At 46.2% G+C, this 27,058-nt stretch overlaps 1 protein-coding gene across 5 annotated transcripts in view; it reads right to left on the bottom strand.

The window, feature by feature from the left end:
* Positions 1-27,058, bottom strand: part of LOC121279003 (coiled-coil domain-containing protein 102A-like) — a 638,600-nt gene that overhangs the window by 193,131 nt on the left and 418,411 nt on the right. For all 5 annotated transcript variants that reach the window (XM_041189720.1, XM_041189721.1, XM_041189723.1 and 2 more), the window contains one exon: positions 6,613-6,716. In XM_041189720.1, coding sequence (XP_041045654.1) covers positions 6,613-6,716 — 104 coding nt within the window. The remainder of the gene's footprint in view (positions 1-6,612; positions 6,717-27,058) is intronic.

The following is a 27,058-nucleotide window of genomic DNA, read 5'->3' as shown; positions in this document are numbered from 1 at the left end:
TGCTTGTCAATCAGCAGCATATATATTCCCCCACTAATGTGCTACATTGTGTGTGAAGGAGGGCAAAATAGTTTCTTATGAATTTTCTCTGTGAGGATGCGGCAAGGAAAGAATTGTATTTGACAGCTTTCCTGGAGACAGATCTGAGGTTCAAACACTCAGATAACATCTTTGCTCTTTTTTGACAGCAGGAGGGAGGCTTTTTTCTCTAATTCTTTAGCACCTGTCTGAGTTTACCTTAATTATTACCCCGACCAACAGTACATCCATCAACTGTACAGCATCACATCAGCGATTGATCATAAGTCCCTGGATGGTGTGGTGAATTCCATCAAACAGCAGTGGACTACAAGAGGTGGAGTAGAAAGTCAATTCAAGTTCTAAGCTCATCCTCATTGTCACAGATGGGTTTCAAAATTGAGGAGACTTTTATTTTTATTCGTTCATGGGATGTGGGCATCGCTGGCTAGGCCAGCATTTATTGCCTTTCCCTAATTACTCTTGTTCAGAGGGCATTTAAGAAGATTGCTGTGAGTCTGGAGTAACATGTAGGCGAGACCAGGTAAGGACAGCAGATTTTTTTTCCTTAGAGGACATTAGTGAACCAGATGGGTTTTTACAACAATCAGCAATGGTTTCATGGTCATCATCGGATTTTTAATTCCAGAGTTTTACTGAATTCAAATTTCACCATCTGCCATGATGGGATTTGAGCCCGCATTCCCAGAGCATTACCCTGGGCGTCTGGAATACTAGTCAGTGACAATATCACTATGCCACTGCCTCCCCTCCTTTGATTAACTTTCTATCCATCAAAAGAGGCAAGACGATTTGTGAATCTTATAGTACTTGAAAACCAATTGCCTGGTTTAATGCCCCAAAACGACAAGACTGGTAAATCTAAAATGTGCTGTGCAAAGTTCTTAAACTGTTCTTGATCTATAAACACCTCTGAAGAGATAAGGCAGAAGTACAGAGCGGCCCAAGGTTCAGGGTGCCCAAGATTGTGGACAGCACAGTCAAGGACAGCAGCAGTGGTGACGATACCCATCGCACTGGCAAGAATAAAGAGAGCACTCGAAGATGCGGTCAGGGTAAATATCTTGTCACTGATTTCCATTGCAAATGGTTTGTGAGATCTCATATAAAAGTTAGATAATTTCAAAAATATCTTCTCCCCGGCAGAATTAAGGAGAAGCCTGCCTGCAACAAAGACCTGAGAGCAACAATGGAAGAGGGAACAGCTGCAAGGAAGATTTGATACAATACAGCCTCCCAGTTCAAAAAGAAGCAGCTGGAGGCCATGAACCACAAGCTACAGGGGAAAATTGTAGAACTGTCAAAAATAGGCGAGATGCAACCGTCATTTTAATGTTACATAGTACATCTCTGTCTGTGACTAATGCAGCCCTGTCTAGTCGGTACCAGGTGATAGAGTGAATTGGATTTATGAAATGGCCTCCCAACTCTAATATATGAATGATGGAAAAGGTTTTTCATCATGGTACTGGGTGAGGTGATGCATTACCAGCACCAGGTAAGGAAAGAGTGTTGGGATTTTCCTGCACCCCCAGCACCACCCAGGCAGAGTCGGCAAACTCCCTATATGGAGCACAAAGAGGCCAGTGAGCAGTTGTACATCACAACTGATGGCAAGGTAATGATTCTTATAATTAATTTTCAATACATTTGATAATCAATGTTGGTTTCAGCAAAAAGTGACAGATCATTATGACAGTAGGTGCAGTGTTAAACTTGCCTCCATCACTAATGACTTGTCATCCATTGAGACTGAACTGTTGAATAAGCTCACGTAGAGTCTGTAGTTAATATGTAGGTTACTGAATGTGTCTCTGGTTTTACTCAGGCACCTGAAGTAAAATGCCTGGTAGTATAGAGATACCAGAGGGAATGAGGAATAAGGCACACGGCCAAAGGACAAGTTCATTATTCATTAAGTCTTTGGCTGTTGACATATGTGGGTCTAATTGAACTGGCGGGCTGTTTTATTGCAGGTGGCATGGAGGATGCAACAGCAGGAGGTTGGCTTGGAGGCCTCTTGTCACCTGTTTTGGAAGTCCCTGACTAATTTCAAGCGTAAACTTTTTCTCTTACTTTACAGCATGTTTCATCCACCATCTCCAGACCCCGGGAGGAGGCTTTCAAGAAAGAGCTTGAGAAAGTGAATAATATCTGAGAAGATTCAGGACCTCAATAAGTGACAAAAATCCAGTGAACCATTCAAAGTGTAAATAGAAATAATGCTTAAGTTCAGTATTTTGATTAACTGCTGCAATTTAACATTTCTGCACTTTAACTATGTTTACTTGTTTATTTGGTTTTTGCTTCATGTGTTTTGTGTTTTCATGCTTCACAATAAAATGTGAAGCTTACAGTGCAGTCCAGTCAAGTTTTACTTCACTGGCCCACAGACATACAGGTATTTTCTTCATTCATTAGTGGTATTTATGTTAATTTTCTAGATTTTCCCTCTTGGAAGTTTTGAATACATAGTTGCAGGGTGACCTCTATATTTTAAGAAATTGTCCTTTGATTGTTTGTCCCATAACGGATTCCTTTTGTCCTATATTTTGTAGGATAGCCTGTGGGAGATTAACCTGGGAGTCTCCAAGGTGAGCTTGAGTGATTCAAGCGGGACTGCAAGTAAGTGAGTTGACCAACAGAGATGGCTCAATAACATAAGTTGTAAGTTTCACTTCCTCAAGAACCTCTTCCCTAACCCTCTGAACTCTCACCCTTTCAGACCTCTCAGACTCTTCAGGTCAGCAACATGTCACCCACCCCCTATCCCCCCCACACACACACCCTGGTCCCATAATCAAAGTGTTCCTATACTTATTTCATAAGAGCGCGGTAGGCTGGTCTCGAATCTAACCAGTTGGGCCAATAAATTTAACCAGCATAACTGATTGCAACTGGAACCAACCTGACAGCTCAACTGGAAATAATTCAACTGACTAACTGATGACAGTTCAATGGGCCAACTGGGACTAGTTCCAATTTCCCTTGAACAGCTGGACCCATTGCAACTGATTTTTAGAGAAAGAGACAGAAAGGAAAAGTAAGAAAAAAAATGTATAATTTGGCATACTTAATATTTCCAACCAGTCATACATGTAGGAATGAGATTTCACACTTCTAATTGAACATATCCAGGGCCAGAGTGATTGATTCATAGTCATTAACATTTATCACCTTGTTTAAATGATATGCGATTAATTATTAGACTTCTTTGAGAACTTAACAGAAAATTAATGCATAAATGCACAACCTCATGAAAATCATGACGAGGTTAAGGATGAGATGCCATTTTCGCAAAGCAATCCGCAGGATATCTCTTCCTTACCATAAGTTGCTGTCTGATTTGCATATTAATGACTGTGTGTTGTTCAGCAGCTGTTAATTTTTCCAGCAAATTCGGGCCCACAAATTTAATCTATGGCCTTCTTCATCTCTACGGTTCAGTACATTAATTCCCTGTGCTGAAAAAGGAGCCCACATTTTGCATTTTTTAAACAAATGAGAAATTGAACAAGGTCCAATGGACATGTTTTCTTTTGAAATTAGTAATGCTTTACAAGGCAATGCAATATTATACAAAAAGATAATGGATCCTAGATTTCTGGTGTTTCTATGCAATCAACTATTCCTTCCTGTTAAATGGGCTAAAATCTATCCCTGCATGATGCATTTGTGCCTAGTATTAATTTATACAACACTACAGCAAAATGGTGCTCATACTATTTACCACAACTGCAAAGTCAGCAGTACAAGGTATAAAATTTATCCTTTCATATCTCACCTATTAATTTTGCATATCTATTAAGTCACAGGCACTGTAGAAAAAAAAAACTGTCATCTCCCTTGTGGTGAATAAATTGGAGTGTTCAATTTTTCCTGAAGAAAAAGCTTCCCTTGCAGTGACGTAAGCAGGGTGCATGTGGCTTGGTGATTAACCTGCTGAAGTACATCAACGTTTAAGCCAATTTTTCCCTCAAATTAAAAATGTTTCTTCCTTAAACCAATCAGGACAAATCATATTAATGAAAAGATATTGAGAGGAACTGCTCTGTAATGTCACTCACTCCAGCCTCGAGTAAGAGCATTGAAGTGAAAGGACTCAGGCAGATGTTACGTGTGTCATGGGCAGTCAAGCGGACAAACGAGTGGATGCTTGAGAAAGCTGGTGTGAAGAGGAACTTGTTTGAGGCAGTGATGCCAAGGAAGCTTACATATCTTTGACATGTGAGGCGTACAGGAGGGAGTGTTTGGAAAAAGAGGCAATGCAAGGTAAAACACCTGGAAAACGTGCCCACGGAAGACCCAAGATGGCATGGATAATGTCAGAACATGGACTGGCCACTCTCTGACAAACAGTGAAGGCAGCGGAGAATAGAAATCAGTGGAGGAAGCTTGTTCATAGTGCAGCCAACCCTCGGAATACGGGATGAAAGACAACATGAGACTGTAATATCATTATGACATTATTATAATTTTACTTCCATTCCTTTTTCCACGTAGCTCTGATATGAAAATATGTTCCTTATATACAATAATATTTGGCTTTCTGCAATCCATTCATAATGTTGCACTACCACATCCACGAATAATGCAAAAGTAAAATCGGCTGTACCATGCCTGTATAGAATTTGTTCTCTACCAACTGCCAGCGTTCCAGCTCCATTTTGTATCTTTAAAATAACAAAAAGGTGACATCTGCTTAATTAAAAACTTAAAGGGCTGAATCTTTGGCTCGGCGAGCGAGGGTGGGGCCCACTAGCCGAGGCATAAAATGATGCGCAGTGACATTGGGCACACGTCCCGACATCACCACACGTTATTTAGATTGTCAGTTCGGCAGTCAAACACCGACTCGGCTGCGCACCTGCTGAACTGTCAAAGGCCTGTTAAGGCCATTAATTAACTAATTAAGCATATTGAGAAAGCTGCCCGCCCAACCTTAAAGTTGGCAGTGGGCAGGCAAAGAGCCCAGGCAGCCTTTGCATTTCTCGTGGAACCTCATCCACAGGTGGGATGAGGTTTCATGAATGATTTGGAAGTTTCAGAAACATTTTTATTAAAATTAATGCACATGTCCCAGCTCATGTGACAGTTTCACATTTCATTAGACTGCTTAAACTTAAAACTTAATGTGCCTCAGGGAGATTTCTGCGCTCTTTGGCGCATATGCGCGAAAAAGCGCACTCCTGACTCAGGCAACCCTCCCCCCCGCCCACACAGGGAGCGCTCAGCGCTTCCAGGCGCGTGTCACGCTGGACAGGTGTTAACTGGCCCGCCCACGTAAAATGGCGGCGCCCAGCTGATCGGGCACCGCGCCCGCCCCTACACAATCCCACCCCAATTCTCTCCAAAAATTCTCCTCGGTCCTCAAAAGGATGAACTCGTTCACCGTTATGATGTAACTCTTGAGTACAAACACGTTTCCATCTGTTCCTATTCAGATGAAGTTACATTGTTTCATAGTTTGCCATTGGGAGATTTGAACTCTTGATCTTGGGGTTACAAACCCAGTACCATAACCACTTGGCTATTTAGGCCAAGCACACCATTATGATGTATCTGCATACAGTTGGTATAACAGAAAATGATGTGATAAGTTTGTGAGATGGAAATGCCTGAAACAGAGCCTCAGTAACTGTAAATGCAGACTAGAGAATCGGGTGTAGATGTCAGGCACCCGGGTCATGGCATTCCCTTTGTTCTGGTCATTAATTCAGAAACACTGAATTCAGCAAAGCTCTGCTACAAGCCTCACCTCAGGGACTGAGAAGTACCTTATGACGTGTTGTTTCTGACTTTATAAGGCCATTGGGAACTAAACATGTTTTCTCTTTATGCTACAATGTCCTAGTAAAGTAAGCAGGGTTTTGTTCTACGATCTGATCAATCACTAAAGCTTGATCCGAGATCAAATCATAGTCTCCTATGTAAAACAGCAACCCTCCTCATTATGTACAATTTTGACCATACGGGGTAAATATTAAAGTATTCTGTAAGTTTAAGCTTTTCATGTTACAATTTACCTGACAAAATATTGAAATAGTTCCCTTTTTCACTAAATGTTTGCCTCTAGTTAGTTCCCTGGGCTGTGCCTCAATCGCAAGAGGGCACGTACATAACCAGCCTAAACCACTCAGAATAAGGTGCATTGGGAGGCAAACCTGTTTTGTGTTCTTCCAGTAGTAAAAAGGTGCTCACCATTTCCCTACAGTGGGATGACTGCAATCAGGAACTTGACGGTATCAGATTGTGGGTACAAATTTGTTTCACAAAATGGAACTTGGGAAACAACACATTAGATATTAATACATAAAACATATTACCTGAAACCCTCTCAGCAGCTGAGTCTGTTCAATTATATTCAATTTCCTCTCGAAGTGCTATTTGCTTTTGACTCTGTTGGCCCTTCTTAGCACATCACAGTCTTGTTACCCAACATGTTCGGTGACAAAAGCCATAATTTCTTCTGCATCACCCTCAGCCCTGAATTCATTGAACTTAATCAACCTAATGACACCGATTGGCTGAGGCTATTAGTCCTTTTCCCCTTGTTTGTCCTTGGTGTCTTACCTGGTCTGCAAGTGATCAAATTGCACTTGAAGGTTGTCATTCAGTTCCATCTGTTCATCTAAGGAACGCTGCAGTTTCCTGATCTGGTTCAGTGAGTCATCCAGCTATAATAATAGAAATAGGAAAGCATAAGGCGTTTGGAAAAGAAACTGAGGTAAAAGGAAATATGTTACTGAGCAAATACCATTTACAGTAGAAAATGTAATAAGCCATTTGCTGTGGTTCCAAATTTATATTCTAATCTAGACTTGAAGTAATGGGTCAAAATCTAAAAATTTTTATTAAACTCATGTTACGATGGATCGAGCGGCCTTGTTCCAGAGCCAATGGGCAGAATCGTCCCAAATATGCACTAAGTGCGGTAGCGGGAGGGTAAAATGATTTTTTACCCACCGGCTGCAATGGCAGTTTCTCACGCTGCATTGTCCAAACCCACCGCATTAATTATGCATTCCCGGGGAATAAGCCACTTCGATGGCAGGCATGCTCTCATTTGCCCGTGAACCATCACCCCACCACTTCATCATGCTGGGCGCCACATTTAAAGTGCAGCCAGCCCAGGATCACTGCACAAAAGACAGGATGGTCCCGAATGGCCAAAAGACTGCAGCCCCCTGGTTTACTGACGCGTCCCTCGAGTGCCTTTTGGATGCCGTGGAGGATCGCTGTGATGTCCTCTACCCCAGCTCTGGCCACAGGAGGGGCAGCAGCATCACCAATTCCAGCATGGGAGGTGGTTGCAGTGGTGGTCAGCGCCAATGCCCTGCAAAAAAGGACAGCCACCTTCTGCTACTACAGGATGAATGGTCTCCTCCGTTTTTCCAGGGTAAGTCACTCTTCCCATCACTCTCAACTCACTCACACACTCACACAAACCCATCACACATCCACAGGGATCTCACACCTCAAGGGACAACGCCACTAACTCTCACATACCCACACATCTTCATCTGGCTCATATCGTCTAGAGCTCACATCCTCATCAAGTCCATGGCTCTGCTCACCACATAAACATTCCACACAGTGCCATGTGTCCTACTCACACTCTCACCATCTGTTTCCATGCAGGAGAAGCCTGCTCACAACTGCAGGGAGAGGTCCCAGATCGGGAGTGGAATGGCGCACATTACGCCTCTCACTCACTTTGAGGATTGTGCCATTGCACTGACTGGTGAGGACATGGACCCTGCCTGTGGTGACCGTGAGGTCAGCAGCAAACATCCTCGTGAGAATCCTGCACTACATCATCCCTCTCGGCCCCGCGGCGAGGATTGCGGAGCGGCCGTAGAGAGGAGGAGGGAGGGGCCAGGCCGGGCAGGGTTGGGGAAGGGAAGCCGCTGAAGGCGCCACCTCCCCCACCCACCCCCGCAGGAGTCACCGAGATGGCTTCGGGCGACCTGCTCGAAGGCCCCTCCCGAGGCAGGAAAGTGAGAAGACGGAGGAGCGCGCCCAAGGTGCGGCAGGTGGCGGGAGTGCCCACTGTGGCCGGCCACATCCTGGAGGCGGTGGCGTCTTCCCGGAAGCACTGCGGCCTCTCACTGGCCGGTATCAAGAAGGCGCTGATGGCTGATGGCCGCCGGCTACAATGTGCCGTGGATCAACCCGCGGGTGAACCAGGCGGTCCGGAGCCAGGTCACCGAGGGCTCACTGCTGCAGGCGGCGGTCACCAGGGCCTTGGGCTCCTTCAAGGTTAACCAGCGAAACCTGAAGGGCCAGAGCCGCCCAGACCCCCAAAGCCCGGGGCCGGCAGCAGAGAGTGGCCACCGGCTGCAAGAGGAAGATGAAGAGGAGCCCGGCCCAGGAGAAGAAGAAGAAGAAGAAGCCGGGAGGCCGGAGGAAGGGCAGCGCCGGCCGGAGGAAAGCCGCCAAGGGAAGCGGCGTCCGGAGACTGGGAGGGTGGACCCGGTAAGTGGTGAAGGAGCCAGTGCCAGGCGCTGATCCGGCCGCCGGGCAGGAAAGTGGACCAGAGGCAGGAGCTGAGAGCATCCCCGAAATAACTGGGCAAGGAGCAAAATGGTGAAGGAGGAAAGAAAAGTATCCCTCAATGCAATTGTGAGTGCTCTCTCTCTCTCCTGCTTTGACTCTGCTGCCATGCACTAATTATTTCTACTTTGGTTCACAAGGAGCTCTGCCACCCTCAGCCAGTCAGTCCCTCAACTTTATCCAGGTGCTCATCTCCAGCCAAGAGGACAGCTCCTCCATTGAAGAGCTGGAAATAAGCAGGCTAGAAGACGCATCACAGTGCCTACCCACACCCTCCACCAGCGCAGGGACACATACTATGGTGGGACCTGGAGCTACCGCAGGTTTGGGTTCACAATCTAGTGGTCACCGCACGGACAAGTGTCCGCAGCAGGAGGAGGCAGGTTCAGCCAAGGTCCCCAGCACTCAGAGGATTGCTGGGGAAAAGGCATTTGCGAGGTCTGAGTCAGATGATGAACCTCTGGACTTCGCTTCCAATCATCCTGTAGAGTTGGTAGGAGAGGGGGAACATCCGCCCTCAACAGGGTGCCTCGTGAGTCAGAGGAGTGCGTAAGCCTACTCTCTGATGAAGTAGTGTCCACATGTGCATGCATGGAGGTCTCCATGGAGAGGATGGCCGACAGCATAGAGACCCTGGTCCAGCAGAACATGGAGATGTGTGCAGGCCTTTGTGGGAGCCATATGTGACTTCCTGCAGCAACAATGCGAGAGGGAAACAGGGCATCACAATGTTCCTCCAGGAGCTCCTATCCCTCAAGGAGTCAATCCGGGGCCCTCAAGCACCCGAAGGGAGGAGGAGTGGCAGCTGGACACCCTGGGTCATCTAATCAGTAATCTTAGAGGCTGTCCTCTCCCTTCAAGTCTCCTTTGTCAACCCCATCCTCTGTTACTGCAGAGGAAACAGTTGGCCAATGAGTGATTCTGGAGGGAGAAGTGTGTGTGGCAGGGCCTTTCGGAGCCTCATGCAAGCACTCTCCCACACACACAGACGCTTCCCATATCACGCTCACTTCACTGTCCAGAGCATTTGCAATGCTGCCTGCTGGGGTTCTCTTTCAGTTGTCCATCTGAGCTGACCTGCATCTCCACCCACCCATTGATCACACTCCCATGCAGCAGCTGATCTCACTCACCACGACTCTCATTTCACTTTCAATTTAGACAGCATGGTAGTGATTCAGTTTTTCATTCACTCCCCTGTCCCCTCCTCCAGTCACCCATTTCCTTTCCCCCATCACACTTGAGCCCCCAGCATCACTTTCCACCTTCCCTCCATGACCTATCAGCCACAACTGTTTTCCTTTGGGGATGTCCAGATGAATATGCACATTCCATTCCTTTGCAAAAATCCCACCCCCATCCACATTAACATCCCCAACCTCCTCATTCCCACCCCCAGGGTCCGAGTACCCACCAACCACTCTCGCCGCTCCTTCTGCCATTACCAATACATCCTCACCCTCCCTCCCTCCTGGCTTCCTCTGCCCCTCTCACACTCATCATTCCCTCCCACCTTCAGTTCGCTCCTCAGGAGGCAGTCATGGACTCATCAGAGTCCTCCCTTGCACGTTCACCAGGACATCCCTCTCTCCAGACCCCTCTTGGAACCCCTTGCCCCATTGGAACTCCTTCTCCCCTTGGAACCCCTTCTTCCCTTGGAACCCCTTCCACCCTTGGCATCCCTTCTCCCCTTGGAACACCTCTGCCCCCTTGCCCGGTCTTCCCTCCTGCTTAGTCCTTCCCTGTCCTAACTCCTTCAGGCACGTTTACTTCTTCCTCTATCCTTACTCCCTCCCCTCTCCGCACTCCTTCCTCCCCCTGGACTCCCTCCACTATCCACACTCCTTCTCCCCACTGATCTCCTTCCCTTACACCTACCTCCCCAGTTGCCGTCTTCTCCCCTGTTACCCCCTCCTCCCCCAGCACTCCCTTCCAAACCCCCCCTCAACACCTTCATTCCCTCCCTCCCAAACTTAACCACCCGTGCCACCTTTGTTCCCCACCTCCCAAACTCAACCACCCGTGCCACCTTTGTTCCCCACCTCCCAACTTAACCCCAGCACCGACACCTCTTCCTCTCCCAGTTGATCCTAGTCCTGCCTCTCCCATCCCCCAGTACATTTTCCGCTCCCAAACACAAGCGGACCTTCCTCTCCACCTCCTTGACCATCATTCACTGTGAGCAGATACTCAGTGGGGACTTTCCAACTTCCGCGAGCTGCTTTGCAGCACAGCCATGTCCATGAGGATCCACCCAGCATGCCTTGGACGTCCCTCAAGTGTACTGTAGCTGTCGGGCTCCAGCATCTTCTGCTCCTTGGATGTCCACGATGTGACCAAGGCCTTGGAGGCAAGTCCTGGCTTCTGCACATCACACTTTTTAAGACATGTTCTGCACCAACATGCAATCAAGCCAACGTGGGCAGATGATCCAGTGCGGGGGTGAGGGGGGGGGAGATTCTGGTGGGCTGGCCTTATAATGATATGCAGATGTATTACAATGAGGTTTCCGACATCTGACGGCGGGAAATATGCATCGCCATCGATGGCCTGAGCAGGTGCTCGCAAACTGGTTTCACGACATCGCAAAACGGATTTCTGGCCTTCTCGTCACATTGTCCGCTCATGCCACCGAGCACACCCAATGCCAGTGGGCAGGGAAAATTCCACACAATATTGTGACAGGAGAGGACCATCCCAGGACTGGAACCTGCCACATTAACCCTTCAAGAGAATTCAGCTTAATTTACACAAAGAAGCAAACTGAACACATTACACAAGAGAGAGTATATTAAATACAATCATAATCTCTCTCATAACAAGAAAATGTAAGTTGAACTCAACAATACTGATTACAATATACTGAGTAACTAATTGTACAGATTTTCAGAACTAATCTTTCCTCAGAACTTGTATTTTTGAACATAGATGATATATTGATGAAATGCATTGGCAACCCAATGTGCTGTGTCACAAAATGATAAAATGAAGATTTGTATCCTCATCCTTTTCTTATTTCCCTCCAAGATCTCAGTACGCAAACTTCTATAGCCTTATGACCCAGACGACACTTATCTCCTCGAATGGATTGTTCATTCTTTCCCTCCACTATCGGCCGGTTTAAAAACTTTGAATGTGTAAATTTGACTCTTTGGCACTCTAGTCCAAAATGACTTTACTGAAGAACTGTTCTGAAAACTTACTTCTTTGACTACATCCTGCCCCAACCATGCTTGGTGCCTGCTTGGCTAGTTTTTCCTTCAGTGAATTTGATAGCCCTGGAACTGGGCGAAGGGATTGCGATGCACGTTTAAACCACGTTCACTGACTGCAATGCAGACTGCACACCAACTTCCTAATGTTCACTGTTTTAAATTATTTCGGCAATGCACTAACTGTACTGTTGATTGGCCGGACAACTGCAATGGGAAACGAAAATTAAGGAGTCAAGCCCCAAGGACCTGGACACAGTGCTGTAAGAATTTCAATGACCTCACATAAGTAGTCAAGGTCAGTGAATGTATCCTCAGTTGCCGTAATCTACCAACTGCACCAGTCACTTCAGAGAGTGCTCAAGTCATTATACCCATCTTGATACAATCATGGCAACTGTGAGATTTTGCAAATGTCTTCAGCTCCAGCCTGATGGGAGCCAAACACATAAAAGTTCATCACCATAGTCACCTTTCAACCAATGACAATGGAGTCCTTGCTGTGCTCTGAGGTTATAGTTGTGGTTGCAGCAGGGGGAAGATTCTTACTGAAGCACACACATTGCACACATTAGACTGAATTTTACATTTCCCAGGGATGGGTTGGCAGATGACGGATGGGGGTCGTAAAATCGGATGAAATGCCAAGGGCACCATTCCTGATGCCTAACTGCCCTCCCCCCACCCCCACCACAATTTTACACGTGGCAAAACTTTTCGTATACTGGGTGGAGGCCCGTGTCAAGAGTGAAGCCTGGCAGCTTTCACTGCTCAGGCCGGTGACAGGCAAGGGGGCATTCCTCCTTTACAGGATTCCTGGAGCCACGGGAGGCTCCACTGCCAGGTCCTCCCCCACATTCCCTGACCTGTCCAACCCAAACCCCAATCCCCTCACCCCCTCTCGCCTTGGCCTGCCAGCCTGGCCACAGCAATACCACCCCCAATTACCTTGGTGTCCGACTCCAACGACGATGTCCACTTCTCCCGGTGGCTCTGCTGGGGCCAGAGAGCTGCTGGCCGTTTGATTGGCCGGCAACCCTCAGAGGCAGGACTTCTTTCCCAGATGGGGGCATAAGTCTTGCCTTGGACCACTTAAAGACCTGCCCGCCATTTAATTGCTGCTGGGCAAGCTATCAGAGCAGAGCAGGGCTTACTAGTGGCATTTATGCCAAGGGTGTGGGGTCTCTGGCCAAGCATAAAATTCAACACATTGGGCAGAAATTTTCCCTCGTCGGGCGGACGTGGCAGGAGGGCCCAGGAGTGGCCATGAAACCAACTGACACCTGCGACTGAGCTCCGACTGCGATTTCATACTGGAAGGCCAATTAAGGCCCAGCGTGAAACGCGGCTCCGCACAGGCGGGGAAGGGCCGTGCGGGTGTGGAGGGTCTGTCGGCTGCTGGGTCCAATAGCAACCCGGCAGCTGGTTTAAAAACGGCCCAGGCAGACATAGTAAGGCTGCCAGGGAAGGAGGTCTGTCTGCCGTTGTAACGATGGAGTCAAGTGCAGCTGCACACACCAGGTGGGAGGTCAGTTCGGGTGGGCACTCGGACCCCGTTTTTGTGAAGAGTGCCTCGCTGTCCTCCTGGAGGAGGTGGCTGCCAGGAGGGACACCAGAGATGGGAGTAGGAGGCCACCGCACCTCAGAAGGAGGGCATGGGAGGAGGTGGCAGCCCTGGTGAGCAGCCATGATGTGGTCCGGCACACATGAGTGCAGTGCCGGAAGCGCATCAATGGCCTGCTGTGCTCAGGAAGGGTGAGTACCATGTTGGCATGGGTCAGTGTGCAGAAGTATTAAAGTGTGGCTGTCCCCCACATGGACCTCAGGGGTGCTAGAGTCCGAGTGCCAACTGTCAATCACGTCAGAGCTAACCAAGCGGGTGAGCCCTCGGCTTGGACTGAGTGCCTTGCGGCTCGAGGGCCATGACTCGATGTATCCTGCGAGGTGTTCATCAGCTGGGATTCGCCAGGCTGCAATGGTGCTGCAGTGGACTAATCAATGCTCCTCTGTACTTTCAAGAGCCATAACCAAGCCGAGAGGGCACGTATATGTGGAGGCCCACCCAACCTCCTGTTGCTCTCCTGGTTCGAGCAAGACACCCTAGAGCCTGAGAGCCGGCACGCTCCCCCAATTCAACTGGGCGTGGAGAGGTGGGGTGCCAGACAAAGGTAAGAGTGCAGTGCACAGAGGTGAAACGTTCAGATTGTGCAACTATTCCAGTGTAGTCTCCTCATTGATGTGAGCCTCGAACCTGGAGTCCCCATTGATCATTGAATAACGATGGCACCATGATACAAATCTCCATTGTCTCATCAGGGTGCTGGCATGCACAGTGAAGTGTGATGACTTTAACTAATGACCTGTCCTTCTCCCTTTTAGGTTTGCCAGCAGGCATTCACTCACTGGACCCTGAAGGGCCCCCTTGACACCGGAGAACTACCGGGTGTCATTTTCACCTGCGTCACAGCTGCTCTGCAGCAGACACCAATGCAGATACCAGCACTTCGGTGGGCATTAGAGCAGCGGCTAGTACCTCGGTGCACATTGGTGAGTGCACTTCACAGTCGCTTGAGGTGCAGGCGGAGGCAGAGAGTGCCCAGGATGCCGGCAATCAGAGGACCCCTGGAAACCAGAACGATGATCAGTCGAAGGCTGATGATGAGTCTTTGGAGTCGTCCGTTAGGTGGCAGATGCTGGATGTCCAGCAAGATGAGCAGGAGGATCTGGCAGAGATCCATGAGGGTCTGCGTGCCATGGTCTCAGTGATGGAGGAGTCCGTGCGGTGTGTGAGCACTGCGTTGACCCTCATGATCGAGCGCATTGCCTCCTCCATTGAGAGAGCAGCGACTCTTATGGAGATGCAACTCCAGGGACAGAATAAGGGCTTCCAGGGGTTGCGCTCAGACCTGCAAGCCCTCACACAGGAACTGACCTCAGGTGGTCAGTGTCCTGTGTGCGAGATGGATGAGGCACCCAGTATCCAGGTAGGTGCCCATTCATCAGTGGTGTGCAGGAAGGTCCACAGCGACCTCACATTGGCACACGAGCTGCCTGTCATCTCTGCAGAGTCCTTTCAGGGCGCTCTGGATGATGGCAGCAGCTCCTCCACCCCTCTACCAGTGACTGTCGCATCTGATGAGGCTATGATGACTGGACAAATGCCAAGCATGGCACTAGCCACTCCCACCCAGATGGGGCAGCACAAGTTCCACAGGCCAGAGGACAACTGCCAAGGTCATCAAGGCCAACAAGACAGCATAGTCAGCAGGCTGATTCTAATGCTGGTACCAGCGAGGGGGAGCACCCAGATGTAGCACTCACAAACGTAAGTTAAAGGCACCATAAGCACAAGAGGGAGAGGTCACAGGTAATTTTATGTTCATTTATGTTTACTTTATCTATACTGGTCTGGGGCTGAAGACCAGAGAAGTTTATGTAAATAGTTTGGAATTGTCCAAATGAGATAAATTTTGTTTTTGGCATCATGGCCTGAATATGCTTCAATGCTTCACCTTTTTATTTTATTGGTGCAGGGTATGCCAGTATGTAACGCTGGGCGCAAGTGCCTCTAAACTTTTATTGCACTGGCACTGAGCGTTCTTTGTGTTCAAATGAAAGGGTCCTTTCAGGCATCTGGGATGGATGACGCAGCCTGGCATGCATTTGAAGCTGATCTTTGGTAGCCAAGCCGAAGGAACGTTGGATCAAGGCATCCCTCATGTCCCTGCCTCCCTGGACATTGCCGAGGTCTGCCTCCACACCCTTAGCGTTCTCTTCACCGTGCTCCTCTTTGGACTCACGACTGGACTCATCACCTGTGGCCTGTGCAGCTGCATCAAGATCCCCTTCCTCCAGTGGGTTCCCCCTTGCCAGTGCCAGATTGTGGAGAGTGCAGTATGCAAGCATGATCAGTGACACCCGCTCTGGCACCTTGATGGCCACATGTGCAGTCGATGGCACCCTGGATGTGGGGGAACTCAGCAATCGCTGCAAAGCCTCTTGCTCACTCAGCCTGGCTGGCCTCATCTGTAAGGTCAAGAATAAAAGTCAGTACCTGCCTGAACAGAGCTTTTGTTACCAGCTTGACCCAACTATGGACAGCTGATTGGGAAACTCCACAAAGATCCCCTACTGAGCCCTGGAAAGAACCAGAGGCATAGAAGTTGAGGGCCATTGTGACCTTCAGAGCCATTGGCATGGGGTGCCCACCCACACAATCGGAGCTGATCTCAGGCCCAATCATCTGACTAATGGAGGTCATGGTCTCCCTTGAGAGGCGGAGCCTCCTTCGGCATTGCATTTTGGACATATTGAGGTAGCTGCATCGCCACCTGTAAACCCTGGCAGCAGGATAATGGCATCTTCTGCAGCCCCTTTCACCTTGGACTACCTGTTGGCCCTGTGCCCCTTGTGCCTGCACCTCTCCTCCCACAGGTCCCTCCCCTGGAAGCTGCATGGGGACATCTGGCCTCCTCTCCTTTTTGCCCCTCTCTTCCTCCTCAGAGGAGTTGCCTCCAGCAGAGACCACAATCCTCATTACTAGGGTAGGGGAAGGCTGTCTGATCCCTGGAAGGGTCCACACGGTCTGAATCTTCCGGGGGCCGGCCAACAGCAATGAGTCCTGAAATGAGGCCTGGAAATGCGAAGAATGAGGCCTCGAACACAGATGAAGCTGCCAAGTACCAATAAGCAACCAGCTGCAAACTATCTCCAAAACTACTCACTACTCACACTGTCAATGCTGCTGACCCTTTTTATCCCGCCCTTGGTTGAGGTATGAAGAAATGTCGGCTGGCTGCCTGCCCGTTTGCCCATGTGATGAGCAGAAAATCGCATGGGCATCTTAGAATCACAGTCAATTGGACTGTTAAGAGCCTTAAGTAGCCTGTTAATTAATGGTGAGTACCGCTCCAGCATCCGCGTGTGCCCGCCGAGTGAAATATCACGTGAGTGTGCGATAACGTTGGGACGCTCACCCGACACAATTTTACTTCCGTTTGGGTCGGGCACACGTCCACCTGCGGAATGAAAAATTCTACCCATTGTTTCTCATTGAGATTTAGCTAGGAGAATTGCTCTTTCAGCACAATGGACAGGTATGGCGTCGTCCTCCTCCTTCTTCCGCTTCCTGCTCTGTGTGACCTCTGTTCATTCTCCAAGTCATGCTGTATTCCAAGAGGAATGGCTGCTGGCATGCCCATGTTTGAGGGCAGCTGGTTTGTGAAGAAGTCTTGCAATCAGCCTTGACAATTGCCGCCCATGTTGAGTTGCTGCAGTCCACAGTTGGATCTTTCAGGCCCAGTGATGCCTGAGGTCATCCTCCAAGACCATCTTAAATCTCCCCCAGCGAAAGTTAGTTGCTTTCCACCAGCCATGCTGCAGTCACTGAGGTGGCATTGCGTAGAAGTACTAAGACATGGGAAAGGCACACATACAACAGAAGCTAAGGGAATGAACAAGGGTAATTAATTAATTTGATTTATAAATTTGGCTTGCAATGATTATCTTGTGTTGGCTTTTACTTTTGCATTGCTGGTCAGTGACAGAAGGTAGGTAAGGCGTGTGGAACTGTTGGTGAATGGGGAATCGATTTTGAGGTTATAGGTTTCGCTCTTAAATTAGGCAGAAAGGGGGTGTCCAGGTTTCAGCCTCCCTTTCTCCTCCTCCTCATGTTCCTGCTTCTCACCTGATGGTGGCATGGGCCGTTCCCTCATGATGGTAAGGTTGTGCAGCATGCAACATACCAGAAATCTCAAGACGCACTCAGCCACGGATGCAGGGCACCTCGGGGTGGAACAGTCCACGGAATCATTGTTCTATCCCACGAATGGCCTACAGTAATGCCTTTTCTTTATGGCAGCATGACTCTCATTGTATGCATGTTGTGCAAATGTGCATGGACCCAGAATCATGATCATGTTGTCAGCAGACAGCCTTTGTTGCCCACTAGCCATCCTTTGGTTTGCCATGATAGTTGAAGGACAGCTGCCACAGGACAGCTGCCACAGAGGATTGCTGCAGAATAAAAGTATCATAACTGCTGCCAGGATCCCAGGTGTTGACTTACATGATGTGCTACCTGTGATCACACGCTAGCTGCACATTGGCAGAGTGAAATTCCTTTTGGTTCTAGTTCATGGCACAGTTGACATACGGTACATACAAAGCAATAAATGTTTGGCACCTTGCATCATGGGGAAGCCTGCAACACTTGCCAACTCTCACTCTGTCTGCTTCTCCATACAAAGAGCGAATTAAGTGAAGTTATCTCTCCTTGAATAAAGACTCTGTGGCTTCCCTCATTCAACAGTGGACCAGAAACTACAAGGTGTGTTAATATTCCAGCTGGATCCTGGAAGGAACCAGACACATAAAAGCTCATCACCATGGTCACTTTCACAGGCCCTGGCAGTGTCATCCATGTCCTGTTCTGAGGTTGTGCCCTGGGGTGCAGCCACGACTCCAGCCTCAGAACAGGACATGGATGTCCACCCTCTCTAACATTGGTCATTGCTGAGGTTCAGTTACAAGAACAGAACACCCTAGGCAGGTAAGGCCTCCTGCTGAGTGCCCTTCTTCCCCCCACCTCCTCCTTTCTCTTCTAGAAGTTGTGTGTTAGTATCTGCCCATTCTCCTAGTCATGCTGTATTCCAAGAAGAAGGCCTACAAATGCACCCATGTCTGGGAGAAACTGGTTTGTGCACAAGCCTTGGTGTCAGCAAAAGTACCTCAGCACCTGCCAAAACATTCCCCATAGACTTTTAAAACTTGAAACAACTATGAAAAGTACCAAAAGTGGGTAGAATTGTAGCAACAGCCAGAAGAAATCACTAGTGACAAATCTGTAGGGAGACGATGATCCCTTTAAATAGCACTGTTGTTGGGCCCTTCATACTGCTAAACATGTATTCAGCTGTGTGAGGTTAAGGGAAAGCATCAGCTGGAGCATGGAGCACTAAATTAAGAGCACAGGCCTCAAATCAGAGTTTCACGCATGATCTGCCTACTGTACATGCTTCTGGGGGATGTTAAGTGCACGTATGCGCCAACCCCTTTACAAAGACAGCATCTGGCATGCTTCACATCAGCAGAGTGCCCATCTACTGTGGATGGGCATTTCAGAACTCTAAGGGCACTCAAAAAATGGGTCCGATCAAGTCTGATTTTTCACCCAGAATCTTTGCAATGTCGAAGAGTCTGGCAGCACTGTCAACCAAAATGGCTTGAGAGGTACTTTTTTGTCTGAAGATAATGTTCCTCTAATTAATTAAAAATCTAGGTGCACCAACGCCAGATTTAAGTTTAAACTAATTAAGCTACAGCTTAGGGCCTCACAAATGGAGGGACCTCCACATAAGCAAAAGACCGGCTCAATATCAAGTTTTATCATAATCGGTCATTGAAGAAGATATGGGGCAGGATCTTCCCTCCGTGGGAGGGGGGGGCGTTGTACAGGAGCAGGCAGGTTCCCAATTGGCATCCCCAATTAGGGGCGTGCTGCCATTTTACATGGTCAGGCCAATTAAGGCATTAAGGTCCACCCAGCGTGACATCCACCAGGAAGCGTTGTGCGCTCCCTGTGCGGGTGAGGGGAGAAGGGGGGGGAATTCCCTGAGCTGGGAGTGCGCTCTTTCGTGCATGCACACAAAAGATCGCACTGATCTCCCTGAGGCTAAGTGCTGCCTCAGGGAGATGGACTCAGGTTTTAAACATTGAATAATGATGAGAAAAAAAAACTATTGACATGTTCCCTCTGTCACATGAGCTGGGACATGTCCATTGCTTTTATTTAAAAATTTCTGGAACATTTTAAATCCCTCATGAAACCTCACGCCGCCTGTGAGTGAGGTTTGATGTTTTTTCTAAAGGCCATTTGGGCTCTTCGTCTGCCTGGCAACCTTAAGGTTGGACGGGCAGGTCCATTAAGTTTTTAAATTACTTTATTAATGACCTTAAGTGGCTGTTGACAGGTCAGCGTGCGTGCAGCTGAGTTGGCTGCGCACCCGCCGACCTGAAAATCTAAATGGGGTGGGGTGACATCAGGATGCGCACCCGACATCACCCAGCGTCATGTGACGCATCGGCCCCGCCCCCGCTCGCCGACCTAAAAATTCTCCCTATGAAAAGAATAACTCCCTATATATGGACTTTTCATTCTAATATGATAAAAATATGTGTATGTATGACCACGCAGTTACTAGTCATATTAAGTTCATGCATTTGTGCAGGCATAACAATAATTCATCTCAAAATTTAATGGAAATCCATTGAAAAATATTGAAGCCAGCCAAAATGAAATATTTTGTTCAGTTACCCCTGCTGCTATCCACAGAATTATTACCTCTGTCTTAAATTAGTCCCAAGTTGAATTTGTAACTTGTATACCATGTGTATAATACCCAGCAGCCTGCTGGTTCCAGCTGCATGGCAGCATCAGTTGCGCCTCTCTCCGAGTTGCACAAGGATTCCTTCCCCCTTTGACACATGGTAAATATCTACATTATTGAATATGCACGTGTATAAATACAGCAGGTCAACATGTTTAGAAGATTTAAAAGGGATATAATTTGTCTGCTGACTCAACACCAGGGGTGGAATTTTCAGATCAGCAGGCCCCAGGGCAGCCAGGGAATGGACCGCCAACCGCAATTGGCCCCCAACTGCGATTTCATGCTGGCTAGCCAAATAACAACCCGGCCAGCCTGAAACGCGCGCTGAAAGCTTAGGGGTGGCGGCGAGAGGAGGGCGAGCGCTGGAGTCAGCGCGGGTGCCCGGAAGCGTGGAAGGATAGCTCCCTGAAAGGCAGAGAGCTGCCTCAGGGAGCTGACAAATTTAAAATCAATACAAACAGAAATTAAAATCCAGAAAATTTGTCCACGAATCAGAATGAGTCACCTCAACATACGGGCGCTGAAAATTCTGTCCCACCATTTTAATCTTTTTTTAAATTAATTTCGGAAAACTCATCCCGCCCTTGGATGGGGTTTCCTCAAAAAGGCAAAGGCCGCCTGGCCGATTCACCCGCCCACCAACCATAACGTTAGACGGGCAGCGAAAAATCGGTGTCAATTGCTACTTCAAAAGCCTTAATAGGCCCCTTAATTGTCAGCGGTTGCGCTGCCGACTCTCGTACACGCCCACTGACCGAAATATCGTGCGAGTGTGCTACGATGTCATCGCGTGCTACCTCACGCTCGAGCGTGTCGGGCACACGCCCACACACCAAGCAAAAGATTCTACCCCAGATCTTTCACATCAACTAACCTATTGTAAGATATGTGTCACTCGATGATGGTTTTCCCATTGAACGCTTTCTAACTTTCCTTGAACTAAGAAAGCATAGTGGTCAAAATATGGCCAACATGGCACTGGATTATCTAGGCAATTACTATAATATTGACTTCAGTAAGTGCAGAGAACAGTCATATGATCATGCAGCTAACACGGCAAGAAGGTATAATGGCATGCAGGAAAAATTTCTGGAGAAAAATAAGTATGCTTTATATATTCCACGTGCTGGACATTCACTGAATCTTGTTCGCTGTGCTGCTGTTGATTGCTGCCTATAGCTGCAGAAAATTCTTTTTCTGTTGTGCACCAAATATACACATTTTTTCTGCCTCTACAAAACGCTGGGCAGTGCTCCAAGCATTTTTGGATCCTGATTCCACCGTAGCAAAATGCCTTTCAGGCACTAGGTGGGAAACACATGCCAAGGTTACTTCAGTGTATCTGATAGTTATGGTTCAATTATTGATGATCTTAAACATCTCCATACTGATGACAATGAAAAAGGTGATACAAGGAGAGAAGTTGGCATTCTGCAGGAGAAGATAGAGGGATGAGAATTTGTGTTCATGTTAGAAACTTGGAATCATGTGTTGGATCAGTTCCACAAAACCAGCCAGGCCCTACAGGATCCACAGATAGCACTTAGTATATGTGCAAAACCTTACACATCACTCCCTCCCTTGTTGAAATAAACCTGTGAGAGTTATGACGAAATTGAACTCAAAGCCAAAGAAAACTTGACTGATGTCGACTACGAGTGTGTAAATAAATGGAAAAGGATTAGAAAAAAAGAGTCAATGATGGTGATGTACCTCATGCTGATCAAATGCTTTCTCCAAGAGACGGATTTTGAGTGAAATCCTTTATCCCTATGATGGAGGCACTTGAAACCATTTTTGGATGGTTCAAAAAACTTTTTGTTCCTTCATATAAAGATGGTCAGTAGAAATTGTTTTATTATATATTCATCATCTTGGGTCAGTTGGTAACGAAGTCATTTAAAGTCAGAAGTTCCACCTCCATATTCTAGAGTGGCATTTCAAAATACTGAGTGCTACACTATTCATGGTGTTGTACTTCAGATGAGTTCATACTATGGTGGTATTTTAAAGAAGGAGTTCTTGTGTCCAAGCTAAATTTTCTGTTCAACCAATGCTGCCAAAACAACATGACTGGTCATTCATCTCTGGTGTAGCTAACCTGTCATCAAAATGGCTGCCTTATTCAGTTGTATACTAATGGCTGCACTTCAAAACATATTGTATGTGAGCACTGGGACTTAAGATGCTGTTTAAACTTGTTTGTACAACCTTGCGGTGGAAGTGTTTATTTGAGAATTATCCAATACAGTGAGTTATTGAATCTAAAACTACCATATGGAGAAACAGAAGTGTGTTAGCATGTTTTTCTACCTTTCTCATTTTTTTTCAAATAGGATTTTAATCTTTGCTCAGGAATTCAAAATTACAGAACCATTTTGAAAGTGGGTCTAATTCTGGCTGGCCTTAGCGTTTTTTTGAATATAATGCAAGACACTTCAATAATGTTTCCTGTAAGCTGGCTCCTTGCTTTTTTTTAAATGTCAACCAACACATTTTTAAATTTGCCATGGGAATGATTAGCGTTCTCACCTGCATGTGCAAATTCATCATCTATGTCCCAGACTAATTAGTGTTGAGCCTCGGGCTGACTTGTGTGAACGGCATGGGACATGATTATCATTTTAAGAGCTCATATCAGTGGAGGCAGGGTCAGTGAATATTCTTAAGGCTGTTAGGTAGATTCTTGACTGACAAGGGAGTCGAAGGGTATAAGAGTTAGACAGGAAAGTAGGGGCCACAATCAGATCAGGTATGATCTTATCAAATTGCGGAGCAGGCTCAAGGAGCTGAATGGCCTGCTTCTGCTTCAAGTTTACATGTTCATATGTTGAAGAAAAGAGCAATCATATATGAAAATGTTGCACACCATTTTATGTTTTGGTTGATTTAAATGCCTTGCAAAAACAGCTATATGAAAGTATAAAACTTCTGAAGAAAGACTATCCGGAAGATGTTGATGTTAATCTCGTTGGGGAAATAAAGCACTTCCATGCTTATATTAAGGAAAATCATGCAGATATATGACAGTTAAGCCACCAGGATCTGTACCAAGTCATCATCATTCAGTTGGCATTCCCTAACGCAGAAACAACATTATGGTTATTTTTGAGTCCAATGGTAACAAACTGTTCAGGGGAAAGGTCATTTTCATAAGTGAAAAACATCAAGAATGAACTACAGACAACAACCTGCCCTAAGCATTATGTGCGTCGAAAGTGATAAACTTCATAGCTTATCATTTGAGGACATCATTGATGACTTTGCTCTCCAAATATCAGAAAAGAAAATGTTTTAAATTTTTAACATCATGTGATGTGCAAACAGACGCAGTGCAGTTGTACCACTGCTTCCGTTTAGTGATTTCTGATCTGTGTAACAGCTTTTCTGTTGGTGTTGATAAAAAGCTTTCATATATAATTAAGAAATCATGAATGCATTTTAATTTGAAAGTATTATACAATGCAAATAGATATTTTGTAATACACGTTTTAATTAGGTTATAATTTTTTTACACCTTCACCTTTGTGTGTGTATATATATATATACATGCAAATATAAAATTTTAAGATTTATGTTTTCTACGTCCTTCCTGTGAGAAAGTATTATTTTTATTGTAGGGGGCCTCCTAAACTTGACATAGCTCAGCATTCCCTAATCCAGCCTTATTGTGAGCCAACTCATGTCATCTGCTATCCGAAAGGAATGAAAGATTCGCAACTCAATTCAACTGGCTTTGGATGCTGAACTGCTTCACCTCCTCAAACTCAGCTCAATATTTGGGGAGAGATTTGGACCAGTTTTGAGGCAAGTGGAGTAAATAGAGATTGAAGCCCACTCCTTATACCACCTCCCCAACACCCTGCCCCCCACTCCCATCACCCCAATGTTACCCCACCAGTAATAAAACAAGCAGCAGAACAAATAACTTATCCTGATAAAAATAAACTACATGGGATAACAAGCTAACTGAGGAACAGTTGGGACAGCAGTGGTCATGTTTATTTGCTGCAGTCTGCATAACAAGAAGAGGTTATGAACCAGCACAAGTAACAATATCAGACTGATGTAAATTCAAACAAAATTAAAGTCTATTTTATCATTTAGGTCAGGGATATGCTGAAAGGTAAAAGATAAATGGTTATTAAGTTTTATAGAGATAACCTTACAACAAGAAAGGGTTAATTGGATGAGCAATTAAGATTGGCCAGTGGTGGTCTTCTGTCAAAAATAAGATTCCTATTGATAACTATTGAACTTTTTTTGAAACATTGAGCCTTTTGATGGGTGTACAGATTAGCAATATCTGCACACTCTTAATATTGATTAATCTTTTAATTATAAAGACCATCAACTCTGGCAGCATTGAACTCCAGTTACTGTGTTTGCCGAAGGCTGTGCCTGGAGAAGCGCTTCTGCCTTAAGCTTTATAGAAGCTTGCCTGAACACATTAGGAATAATTAACAGACAGGTCCCATGCTGATGCACTACCACAAACTGAATTACTGGCTTTGTTCCGCATTATTATTGTGTACTTCCTACTTAGAGCAGTTTCTTCATTCTGTTTTGTTTAAAGTTGGCAAAGCACTATATCACTCCATATTACACCATTTCAGTCATGGCTCAGTTGGTAGCACACTAGCCTCTGAATCATAAGGTTTCATTTCCAAATCCAACTTCAGGGCTTGAGCACAAAAGTTAAAGCTGACACTCCAGTGCTAAGATAGCATGGTGCCGTCTTCCAAATGAGACTACAAACCGAAGCCTCATCTGCCTGCTTGGGTGGATGTAGAAAGATCCCATTGCATTACTTGGAAGAAGAGCAGGGGACTTATCCCTGCTGCACTGGCCAAAGTTTATCTGTCAATCAATGTCACAAAAACAGATTACCTGGTCATTATCACATTGCTGTTTGTGAGAGTTTGAGGCAAATTAGCTGCTGCATTTCCTACGCTTCCACAGTCCATCAGTGCCACTTTGAGCTGTCTCATGCCTGTAAAGGGTGCTATATAAATGAAAGATTTTTAAAAATGTGCTAAAAGCCCTAAATCTAGTTGTCACTGGCTAATTCTCTGCCTCCAGGTAACCTGCAGTGAGATTATTGTATTGGTCTTCATAGCATATAATGAAAAAATATTGAATTGGAAAGGGAGCATGGGGGGGTAGTGCATGCTAACAAAGATTGTCATGCTGCAGATGAACAAAAAAATTCTTCAAATGGTGGTCATGGTAGCTCAGCAGGTATGTCAAGCCTCTTGGAATTGAATATTTTAAATTACACACTTTTTATTTTGCAAGTTTTGACAATAGTAGCAATTCAACAACACCAAATTAAGGCACAACTCTTATTGAATAGTTACATGAAAAGAATATCAAGAGCACCATGTCCTCTTCTAAATTAAGTGCAAACCAAAACACCAATCTTACTGGCTTTCCATTTCAGCATCAGTTTCTTAAATGAACTAATGGTCCTGCCAATCTAAAACATTTTCCCTGGTAATCATTTCCGTTGTTAATCACCCTCTTTATGAACAAACTCTTTCTGATGTCTGTCCTAAATTGGCCCTTCATAACCCTAAGCCTGAACTCTTCCCCTGCCTTCTGAGCACAGTTGAAAGATACATTAAGTATTTCAAATACCTCCATAGGTCTTCCTATAGATATTTCGTTTAACGAGCTCTAGCCAATCAAGGCATTCCCCTCTGATACGAGGGATGATCCCAGCACTGCCTCCAAAAAATCACAGAGTTGTTACAGCGCAGAAAGTGGCCATCCAGCCCATCGTGTCTGCACCAACTCTCCAAATGAGCAATTCACTTACAGCCATTCTGCCACCTTCTCCCTGTAATCCCTCAAGATAAAGGGTGGCAGGGCCTGCTGCACACGCAGCTGAAGATCCACAGAGAACCATCGCTCGTAGGTGACTTGGATTCCCTTTTATGTTAACTGCCAGTCTTTTTTCATACTCCCTCTTTGCTTCTCTTATTTGCTTTTTCACCTCTGCTCTGAACTTTGAATATTCAGCCTGGGTTCTCAATTGTATTTTTTACCTGACATCTGTCATAAGCGTATTTTTCTCCTTTATCTTAATTTCTACCTCTTTTGTCATTCAGGGAGTTCTGGATTTATTTGCCTTCCACCTTTCCCTTTCGAGGGAATATATCTTGACTGAATACACCTGTTCTTTGAAGGTAGCACAATGTTCAGGGCATTTTTGTTATGAAGACAGACCTAAGCTTGATTATCTAAAACTACATTACATATTGCAAACTTTTAAAGTGAATTCTTATATAGCTTTATCAGAGAGGAACCATTTTACAGAAAGTCCAGTGGAAGGTATTTCAGTTGTTGTTCTTATGCCAGGGGCTTACTTGTAGAAAACAGTGCATGAAATGGGGCATTTGGAGTGAAGGGAGGAGAGGATATGCAGTCATGTTGTGGTGTCTATCCAATGCTTAAACTCCCATGTGTAGGAGGGATGGTATGCTTGTGGTAGTAAAGTCAAAATAAAGTGATGTGTTATTCATGCATTTCAGATCTCTTACCATGACATATTATACAGAACCAAACTTACAGCAAACCAGGTGGTAAACATAAAATTCCGAAATTACCTTGTCACGTACCACATCTTGAAAGCCTGTATCACCAACAGGCAATCATACCACACCATTTCAACACAGTCATCATTATCATGTGTGCAAAACAAAAACAGGATTACCTGGAAAAACTCAGCAGGTCTGGCAGCATCAGCGGAGAAGAATAAAGTTGACGTTTCAAGTCCTCATGACCCTTCAACAGAACTGTTCTGTTCTGTTCTGTTGAAGGGTCATGAGGACTCGAAACGTCAACTTTATTCTTCTC

Source organism: Carcharodon carcharias, chromosome 6 (assembly GCF_017639515.1).
Source record: "Carcharodon carcharias isolate sCarCar2 chromosome 6, sCarCar2.pri, whole genome shotgun sequence".
Lineage (NCBI taxonomy): Eukaryota > Metazoa > Chordata > Chondrichthyes > Lamniformes > Lamnidae > Carcharodon > Carcharodon carcharias.
Note: the sequence above shows the minus strand (reverse complement) of the source record. Positions and strands in the feature narration are given on the sequence as shown.